The sequence below is a fragment of the Acomys minous genome, assembly GCF_964271855.1.
Source record: "Acomys minous genome assembly, chromosome: 7".
NCBI lineage: Eukaryota > Metazoa > Chordata > Mammalia > Rodentia > Muridae > Acomys > Acomys minous.
In genome coordinates this window covers 28,732,306-28,743,679 of record NC_140488.1, presented here as the reverse complement: position 1 = coordinate 28,743,679, position 11,374 = coordinate 28,732,306, and the positions used below count along the sequence as shown (strand labels likewise).

At 39.4% G+C, this 11,374-nt stretch overlaps 1 protein-coding gene across 1 annotated transcript; it reads left to right on the top strand.

The window, feature by feature from the left end:
* The first annotated feature begins 8,273 nt into the window (after positions 1-8,273).
* On the top strand, positions 8,274-11,140 carry LOC311602608 (single-stranded DNA-binding protein 3-like). The gene is given in 2 exon segments (XM_084790906.1): positions 8,274-8,769; positions 8,771-11,140. Coding segments are annotated over 2 exon segments (1,167 nt in total). The 5' UTR covers positions 8,274-8,286; the 3' UTR covers positions 9,455-11,140.
* Positions 11,141-11,374: the final 234 nt, after the last annotated feature.

Sequence of the window (11,374 nt, the reverse complement as noted above, 5' to 3'; positions counted from 1 at the left end):
TCCAACATGACACATCAACTCCAACAAGGCTACACCTCCCAATAATATTAGTCTCTATGAGGCTATCGGGCCATTTTCACTCAAACTACCACATTGTCCTAGTGCTAAATACTTTTTTTCCTAGTGTCCGTTCTGGTGTTGTGATAAAACATGTTGATTAAAAGCAATTTAGAGAAGAAAAGATTTTCCTTGGATTCTGTTTTTCAGGACACGGTTTCTCACTAAGAGACATTAAGGCATGAACTTAAGCATGGACTTTTTGTTACTTTGAATATGAAATGTTTCTCTTAGACTCAAAGAGTTGAATACTTGGTCCTCAGTTAGTGACCCTGTGAGAACAGGTTTATAAGGTACAATTTTGCTGGAGGATTCTGTCTTTTGGAGCAAACCTCGAGAATATGCAGCCTCTACTTTCTTTCTTTGCTTTAGCTTGTGTTTGATTATGTGATCTGATTCCTGCTCCTAACATCATGTCTGCCAGTGGACTCATTTCTTTTTAACTGTAAGCCCAAATAAAGACTTACTTCTATAAGTTACTTCTGGTCATGGTATTTTATTACAGCAACATGAAAGCAAGTGATAAAAGCTTGAAGCAGAAACTAATGAGAAATGATACTTGATGCCTTGATGGATGTTACTAATTAAAACAATACCTCACAGATATGTCTACAGAATATTCTAACATAGGCAACTCAATTGAGAATTCTCTCAGATAACTCTAGGTTGTGTCCAGTTGACCAGACTACCCCACATAACTTGATAAGGATTTCCTACATTTAAATTATTCAAAATGAATAGAGAAGATTTGACAATTTTATGTAGTGTTTCAGATTTGATAGAAAAAAAACTATATGTTATATGAATTGAGCAAAGTTGTTACTAAGAATTTATAAGATTATGCAGCTTTTCAATGTAATTAACAAAGAGATTAAAACAGAATGCCTAGATATAGACTTAATAACAAATACATCACTTTCTAGTCCAAGAGTTGGACAAAGAAGAGGGTATGACTTTTAAAATTACAAATGTAGATGAAATAACTCCATGAAATTGAATATATTTCCTGTAAAGTATTTGTGATATGATGTGTGTTGAAATACAGAAAACTAGAGACAAATGCAGAATAACCCTATTATTTGTCCACTGATAGTTCATGTAGAATTATGCTCCATGTTTGGGAAATCTCATTACTCATTTTCTTTTGATGTTATTTTTTGCTAATTTTGACATTTTATAATTTATTTGAAGGATTTAATCTATCATTATAACAGTTTTATCCATATATTTAAATCTATAATATAGTTGAATACATTTATTCTTTTATCATTTGCTATAATTGGGTGATATTTTAAGTCATGTTGCATTTTTGTTTTTCTATGGAGAGTACATATTATATCTTACATGCTAGCTACATAGTTTCAGAAAGAAAAATATTGTTTTAATTATATAGGTCAAAACAGATTAAACCTGTTTGAAAATGAAACATTGCCTTTATCCGTGATTTATATGAGTTACCAAAGTATTACATGATAGTTTAGGTGACTAATGAGATGAGAGCTTAAGGCAAAAGTTTAAAGTAAAAGTCTATGTGAACATTTGAAAATATGCTAATTTCAAAATAAAAATATGCTAATTTCAGAATTGAGCAAATTCAGGATTTTAAACAATGGCTCTACTACATTATTCTATTTTAGATGAATTATTTAAACTATTGTGTATTGCTTTACTTCTTATATGGTAAAATATATTCTTCATGGATCTCCTTTTGAGAGCTAAATGATACTGGGTATAAAAAACTTAATATCATATTAAAGATCAAAGAGCTTCATGGAGCTGGATGACAAGGGCCCTATAAAGAGCTAAGAGACAGATGTTCAACTACCACATTAGATGACTGAAGAAAATAATGTAACTTTTAATAGGACAAGTTCCCACACCATAATCTATCTAAAACCATCACTGAACAAATAATATATGTTCTTAAGAGACTTCGGAATAAAAAGAAGATTGCATATGGATGATATCATAATTCTTAGACCATATGGTCACTTTTCTGATAACGCAGTTTGTAGTATTTCATCCTGTTCTCTAACAAAGTGTTTTATTTAAAGTAACATGATAATGATAATGTGGTGCCACTAATAACTTATGCTGACTTTAAAACATGTTACATATACAATCATATAATAGAAATCTCAGCAAAACCATAGCAAAAATATTTTTTCATTTCAAAAACCCCTATGAAATAACCAGTTTCTTTTTTATGATTGAATTTTTATAAGCACACATTTTCCTGATATAAATATTGTGTTCTTAACATATTAAGTAATATACATTCAATATTTCCCTGTCACAAATGAATAATAACATTATATTAGCAAGCCTTTGCAGACTATGTGCAGAATTCTGCCTGCAGTTCCAGAGATAGCAGCCATTGGAGACTACTAGCAGAGCTCTGCCTGCAGTTCTGGAGACGGCAGTCATTCTAGACTGCCAGCAGTGGTAATGTCTGTTCCATGACCTCTGCACCAGTTTTTGAGCCCCAACTCTGCCTGCAGATACAGAGACAACAGCAATTGAAGACTACCAGCAAAAGTGAGTTCTGCCTTGGGCCCTCCATGCACCAGTTATTGGGTCCCAAATATGCCTGCAATCCCAGTGTCAGCAGCTATCACGGATACCAGCAGTGGTAAGGTTTGCTCTGTGCCTTCCTTATGCCACCAATGAAATAGAGCAGAGATTGAGAGAATGTCTAACTAATGACTGGCCCAACCTGAGACAAACATCATGGGACAGAGCCAACTCCTGACACAATGGTACTTTGCTATGCTGTCCTCTGAGTGGCTCCACCCAGCAATAGATTGAAACAGATGCTGAGTCTCACAGCCAAACATTATGCAGAGAGCAGAGAGCCACGTGGAAAGAAGGGCAGGCGAGGGGGTGGGGTGGAGAGTAGAATGACCTGGAGGTGACAGGAACTACACAGAGAACCAAGAGACCCAAATAATCTTGGCCCAAGGAGGCTTATGCAGACTGATGTACCAACCAAGGAACCATGCAAGTACTTCACCTAGGCTCCATAAACATACATAGCCTATGGACAGGTTGTTCTTCATGTGGGTCCCCTAAAAAAGGGAAAGGGTGCTGTCTCTGACAATGACTCTGTGGCCAGGCCTCAAGGGAAGAAGATGTGATCAACTCTGATGTGACTTGATGTACTGTGCGAGTTGGTAGTGGGTGGATCTTCTTAACAGAGGAGTAAGGGAGGAGGGATGGGGGGAAAACAGAAGGAGGATTTGACTGGGAGGAAAGGAGGTAAGGGGTACAACTGAGATGTAAATTGAATAATGTATAAATAAATAAATTATACAAAAACATCGCATTTGCAATTATATAACACATGTGCAGCATTAATTATTTATACATTACATATTCTCATTTTCATATAATCATGAACAATAATGCACTGAACATTGCTACGCATTTGCAAATTATTCCCCTATACTAACTGCCTAAAATGGGATCATTGGATGAAAACATTTCAATATTTTCTTGATCATGCCAAATATTTTTCCAAAATATTTTGAATTCACAACCATAAAAATATTCAAAGTCCTTATATAAAAGCCAAGTTCTGTTTTAATCTCATTAGATCTCAAATGGAAGTTTTACATTTCTTTCCTAACAATATAGAAATAGACATACAAGTATGTGCATTGAGATAGAGCTTATGAACTTAATATTGAGCTATCTCCTTTTTTCTTTCTAATGAAAAGCATATAATTAAATTCCATAAAGAAATAATTGTTTCTAAAAGAATAATTAAGAGTTACTACACTGAGGCCACAGTCATGTTGATACCTAAACCTCACAAAGACGCAACAAAAAAAGAGAATTTCAAACCAATTTCTTATGAACATTGACACAAAAATACTCAATAAAATACTCACAAAATGAATACAAGAAACATATCAAAAATATTATTCACGATGACCAGGTAGGTTTCATTCCAGGCATGCAGGGATGGTTCAATATATGGAAATCCATCAATGTAATCCACCATATAAACAAACTGAAGGAAAAAAACCGCATGATCATCTCCATAGATGCAGAAAAAGCATTTGGCAAAATCCAACACCCTTTCATGTTGCAAGTTTTGGAGAGATCAGGAATACAAGGCACATACCTAAACCTAATAAAGGCTATATACAGCAAGCCAATAGCCAACATCAAATTAAGTGAAGAGATACACAAGGAAATTCCTCTAACATTGGGGACCAGACAAGGCTGCCCACTTTCTCCATATCTCTTAAATATAGTTCTTGAAGTTATAGCCAGAGCAATAAGACATCAAAAAGAGATCAAGGGGATCCAAATGGAAAAGGAGGAAGTCAAATTATTCCTATTTGCTGATGATATGATAGTGTACATAAGTGACTCCCCAAAATTCCACCAGAGAACTCCTACAGCTGAAAAACACCTTCAGTAAATTGGCTGGATACAAAATTAACTCTAAAAAGTCAGTAGCCTTCCTATATACAAATGACAAACATGCAGAGGAAGAAATTAGGAAAACCACACCTTTCACGATAGCCACAAGCAATATAAAATATCTAGGAGTAACTCTAATCAAACAAATGAAGGACTTGTTTGAAAATAAAAAGTTAAATCTCTGAAGAAAGAGATTGAAAATGACATCAGAAGATGGAGGGATCTCCCTTGTTCATGGATTGGGAGAATTAATATACTAAAAATGGCCATCTCACCAAAAGCAATTCAGTGTAATCCCTATCAAAATACCTAGAAAATATTTTAAAGACATTGAAAATTCAATTCTCAACTTCATATGGAAAAACAAAAAACCCAGAATATCTAAAACAATCCTATACAATAAAAGATCCTCTGGAGGAATCTCCATACCCTATCTCAAGCTGTACTATAGACCAACCATAATTAAAACAGCATAGTACTGGCATGGGTGGGTGGATCAATGGAATCGAATCAAAGACCCAGAAATGAATCCACACACATATGGTCATTTGATTTTTGACAAAGAAGCCAAATCTATTCAATGGGAAAAAGAAAGCATCTTCAACAAATTGTGCTGGTCTAACTGCATGTCTACATGTAGAAAAATGCAATTGGACCCATATTTGTCACCATGCACAAAATTCAAGTCCAAGTAGATTAAAGATCTCAACATAAAACCAGACACTAAATTGGTTAGAAGAAAAAGTGGTGAAGAGCCTGGAACACATTGGCACAAGAGACAACTTCCTGAACAGAAAACCAAAAGCCCAGGCCTTAAGGTCAACAATTAATAAATGGGACCTCATGAGGCTGAGAAGCTTCTGTAAGGCAGGAGACACTGTCAACAGAACAAAGCAACAGCCTACAGACTCGAAAAAGTTCTTCACCAACCGTACATCTGACAAAGGCCTAATATCCAAAATATATAAAGAACTCAAGAAATTAGACACAACCAAACCAAATAACCCAGTTGAGAACTTTAAACCCCTATCCAGTTCTAGCCAATGGAAAGAACATTCTCCACAGTTGAGTGGAGAGTGGGGTATGACTTTCACACGAACTCTGCTGCCTCATATTTGACCATGTCCCCAGGAGGGGGAGACCTGGTGGCACTCAGAGAAGGATAGCAGGATACCAAGAAGAGACTTGATACCCTATGAGCATATACAGGGGGAGAAAATTTCTCTCAGGAACAGCCATGGGGGCGGGGAATAAGGAGAAAATGGGAGAGAGGGAAGAATGGAAGGATACAAGGGATGGAATAATCATTGAGATGTAACAAGAATAAATTAATAGAAATTTATTTTTTTAAAAAAAGAGAAATGGGGCTCAGAACTAAACAGAATTCTCAAAAGAAGAATATCAAATGGCCGAGAAACTCTTTAAGAAATGCTCAACGTCTTTAGTCATCAGAGAAATACAAATCAAAATGACTCTGAGATTCCATCTTATACCCATTAGAATCACTAAGATCAAAAACTCAAGTGACACCACATGTGTGGTGGAGAATGTGAGGATGTGGAGAAAGAGGAACACTCCTTCATTGCTGGTGGGAATGCAAACTTGTACAACCACTGTGGAAATCTATCTGGCGCTTTCTCATAAAAATGGGAATAGGGCTTCCTCAAGACCCAGCTATTCCACTCCTTGGACTATACCCAGAAATGTTCCACCACACAACAAGGACATATGCTCAACCATGTTCATAGCAGCCTTATTCATAGTAGCCAGAACCTGGAAACAGCCTAAGTGTCCCTCAGTTGAAGAATGGATAAAGAAACTGTGGTACATTTCCACTATGGAATACTACTCTGCTATTAAAAACAAGGAAATCCCAAAATTTGTGGGAAAATGGATGGGACTAAGCATTATCATAATGAGTGAAGCAGAAAGACTCACCTGCTATATACTCACTTATAATTCGACACTAGCCCAAAAGACATGTCCCATGAAAGTTTTCACTTAACAGGAGAATGAGATAGATGTGAGGACATCCTACTGACACCCTAGGTAAGAGAAATATAGGAGATGAGGAAATAGAAGGACCCAGAGGGTCCTAGAAACCTACAAGAAGAACATCGTGATGGGTGGATTGGGGCTAAGGGTGGTCTGCTCAAACTATTGCACTAACCAAGGACAATACAATAGTAAACATTGAACCCGTACTCTGATCTACTCAATGGACAAGACATTCTCCACGTTATGTGGAGAGCTGGGACTGACTCTGACATGAACTCTGGTGCCCCATATTTGACCACCTCCCCTTGGTCGGGAGGCCTGGTGGCACTCAGAGAAAGAATAGGCAGGCTACCAAGATGAGACTTGATAGCCTACGACCATATAGTGGGGAAGGAGGTCCCCCTCAGTCATAGACCTAGTGGAGGGGAATCGGGTGAAAGCGGGATGGAGGGAAGAATGAGAGGATACAAGTGATGAGATAACAATTGATTTGTAATCTGAATAAACTAATAAAATTAAAATTAAAAATTAAAAATAAGAGTTACTACACAATATTTTAAAAATATATCAGTTACTTTATCAGAAAATTAGCCTTTTGCATTTTCCATAAAAGAATACATAACAGGTAAATGCATTTAATATTTTACATTTTGTGGTGTGTGTGTGTATGTGTGTGTGTGTGTGTGTGTTTGTGTGTACATGTGCGTGTGTTTGTGTGTACATGTGCATGTGTATGTGCATGTCTCTGTCTCTCTGTCTCTGCCTCTGTCTCTTTTCTCTCTCTCTGTCTGTCTGTCTCTGTCTTTCTCTCTCTCTCTCTCTCTCTCTCTCTCTCTCTCTCTCTCTCTCTCTCTCTGTGTGTGTGTGTGTGAGTGAGTGTGTGTGAGTGTATGTGAGTGTGTGTGTATGTGTGTTTGTTTGAGGCATGAGCATCAGACTCATGGTAATATTCCTGCTCTGGATACATAAGCATTTGTATTAACAGTAAATCTCATAAAGCCCAACTTGATTCTTTTTTTAACATGACTACTTCGTGATTCTGAGCAAGTAAAATAAATAAGGTCCTCTTCAATAGGCTTTAAGGCCCTAGGGAGATTGATAGAAAATGCAACGTGAAAAGCCAAGATAAATGAGAAATGTTATGGGTAATAGGGAAACAGTTAAAGCTGTGTCTACTTGTGCTTATAAAGGATAAATTAAACAGTCACTAGTGAAATTTGACACTGAATCTATGTATATTGTGAATTCTAAATTAGCTTAGATGATTCATATAAGGATGGCAGAGTATAAAACTCATAGAAAACATACAGGTAACATGTAGAATTAAGTACCTCTGAAAAGTCCTGAAATAATGTTAATGCGAGAGCTTATCATTAACAAGATCCTTTATTCCAGGTCATATTTCAGTATTGACCTCTCTCTAAGATCACTAAAACAGTACATCATCAGTTTTCAACCTGTGAGTTGAGAAGTCTTTGAGGGGTTGAACAACCCTTTCACAAGGATTGATTATGACCATCTGAAACGCAGCTATTTATAATATGATTCATAGTAGTATCAGAGTTACAGTTATGAAGTAACAACAAAAATAATGTTAAGATTGTGGTAGATACAATACCAGGAACTGTATTTAACAGTCACAACAGTAGAAAGTTTGAGAACCATTGCATTATGCAGCTTCAAACATAAGTTTTCACTATCTAAGACCTAGTGCACTCTAATAATCATTTTAAGCCAAAAATTAAAACTTTTTTGAGAGATTAATTTTAATCATAGTGGCCCTCTTCTCTGCAAGCCATGTTTGCCAAAGGCGAAGGCTCGGCGGTGCCCTCGGATGGGCAGGCTTGGGAAAAGTTAGCTTTATACGTCTACGAATATTTACTTCACGTAGGAGCACAGAAATCTGCACAGACCTTCTTATCAGAGATTCGATGGGAAAAAAACATCACACTGGGAGAACCGCCTGGGTTTCTGCACTCGTGGTGGTGCGTATTTTGGGACCTTTACTGTGCAGCTCCTGAAAGGAGAGACACTTGTGAACATTCAAGTGAAGCGAAAGCCTTTCATGACTATAGTGCAGCAGCTGCCCCAAGCCCTGTGCTTGGCAACATTCCCCCCAATGATGGGATGCCCGGAGGCCCCATCCCACCAGGTTTCTTTCAGGGTCCTCCGGGGTCACAGCCCTCGCCGCACGCACAGCCTCTACCTCACAATCCCAGTGGCATGATGGGACCCCACAGTCAGCCTTTTATATCACCGCGATACTCAGGCGGCCCCAGGCCCCCCGATCAGAATGGGAAACCAGCCTCCAGGAGGAGTTCCTGGGACACACCCATTGCTGCCCAATTCCATGGATCCCACGCGACAACAAGATCACCCCAACATGGGAGGATCAATGCAGAGAATGAACCCTCCCCGAGGCATGGGGCCCATGGGGCCTGGCCCACAGAATTACAGCAGCGGCATGAGACCACCACCCAACTCCCTCGGCCCCGCCATGCCTGGGATTAACATGGGCCCAGGAGCTGGCAGACCCTGGCCCAATCCTAACAGTGCTAACTCAATCCCGTACTCCTCCTCATCATCCGGTACCTATGTGGGACCTCCTGGCGGTGGCGGGCCTCCGGGAACCCCCATCATGCCCAGTCCTGCGGATTCAACAAATTCCAGTGACAACATCTACACAATGATTAATCCTGTGCCGCCGGGAGGCAGCCGGTCCAACTTTCCAATGGGTCCTGGCTCAGACGGCCCAATGGGAGGCATGGGCGCCATGGAACCCCACCACATGAACGGATCCTTAGGATCAGGCGATATAGATGGACTTCCAAAAAATTCTCCGAACAACATAAGTGGCATTAGCAATCCTCCAGGCACCCCTCGAGATGATGGCGAGCTAGGAGGGAACTTCCTCCACTCCTTCCAGAATGACAATTATTCTCCAAGCATGACGATGAGTGTGTAAGCCCCCCTCTCCAAGACGCTGAGAGCCGGCATTGCAGGCGGAAGATGCCAGAAATTATGCAAGAAGAAGTGAGGTGTCGGTACCAGGAGCTGGGAGAGGGCGTCTCCTGCTCCCCCGTGTCCCTGTCATCCACTCCCCCACCTTTCCCAATTTTAGTTTCATGCAATAAAAAGGCCAAACTTTTTATTCCGTAAAACATGAAGGACAAAACTTAAAAATATATTTCAAGTACAACCAGAAAAATCCCACCCTCTCCCTGCCCAGAAGGACCTTTCTCTACATGACACTTTTTGTTGGGATTTTTTGTTTGTCTATTTGTTTGGGATTTTTACCATTGCTGGGATTTTTAATTTGTTTTCAGGGGGTTTCTTTGGGGGGAATTTTTTTTTATTGGAAGCTTCTAGCAATCCCTCTGCTGCACCCCAATCAACCTCTTTGCTTTCTTCTTAAAAAAAAAAAAAAAGAAAGAAAAAGAAAACGGGAAAAAAAGGAAAAAAGAAAAAAAAACAAAAAAAGGAAGAAAACCCCACAAGACCTGCCGTCTGTCCCCAAGTCCTACCACCAGAAAAACTAGTCTGGGTGTGCAATGTCACACTGACGTTGTAGCAATCTAATAATAATAATAATAAACTGGACAGTTTACAATCGGTGGTTTCTTTCAAAAACTGGGGGAAAAGGAACAGAAGTCTAGCATTTGCATGTTGGCCTTTGGGGTTTGCTCTGGGCAAGGAGATGCAGGTGTCTTCTTGGCTCTGGTTTGGCTAGCCAACACACCGACACTCCTGCCCCGACCCAGTGTCCACAGAGAGCCCAGAGCCCCAGCCTGCTGTCGCCTAACAGAGACCATCGCTGTGACCCAGCGTACACACTGTTCCAAGATGGCGCCTCGTCTACAGACCTCTCGTGCCCAGCCACTGGGGCCTCCAGTCCCTTGGTTCCCACTGTCTCCTTGGCAAGAACCCTGCTAGCTGGGTAGTGGCTCAGGCGGGGCTGATATGGGATGCAGAACTGACCTCCATGTTCTGGTCCCGAGGTCCTCACATAGTGCACACTGGCAGGGTGGGCTGACATTGTGATTTTCTTTTTCTTTTCTTTTCTTTTTCTTTTTCTTTTTCTTTTTTTTTTTTCCTCTTGTTCGTCTGTTTTTAAAGATGGGTATTGGTTGGAATTGCTCTGTATTTGCGTGGGACTGGATGGACAGACTTCGGCCTCGCTGTGGGGGTGAGGGGAGCACCAGCAACCAAACAGACACTGTTTCTGGTCCTGTTTTTATTTTCAAAAACCGACAAACCTGATGGTGGAGCCTGTCCCCTCCGAGGAGGGGTGACTTGGCTGCCCTGGCCTTGCCCCATGGCAACCTTTGTGTCTTGTCCTGGAAGACACTGAATTCTTTGTACATTTACACTCTCCTTGCGCCCCCGCCCACCCTTGTAGCTGGTCTTTGTTTTCTTACCTCCCCTTTCTGACCCATGTATATCATATTATGTGAGATACTATCTGCCTGAAAAAAGACCTTGTGCGGATTCTTGGGAACATTGTAGCTGTTTCTGTGTTTTTTTTCTTACCTTGTAGTCTGGTTCTGAATTATGAGAGGGAAAAAAAAGTAATTATGATACATTGTAGATTGTGTACGATATATGTTGACAACGTTTTATTAAAGGGACATCTTTTTTCCGCAAAAAAAAATTTAATCATAGTACACTAGCATCTTGTGAAATTTGAAATGCTTGCTAATATTTGACTTACCACTCATGATCATTCAAACTTTATATTAACAAAGTCATTTGCTCCTAACATCTTTGCTGAGTAATTATTTACACAGGTTTCTCATGTTTAATACAATAATATTAATTGGAAAGTGACAAGCGTTAAATAACTTATATAAGAAGCTATTTATAAACTCCTGTTTCTCTTTTACAA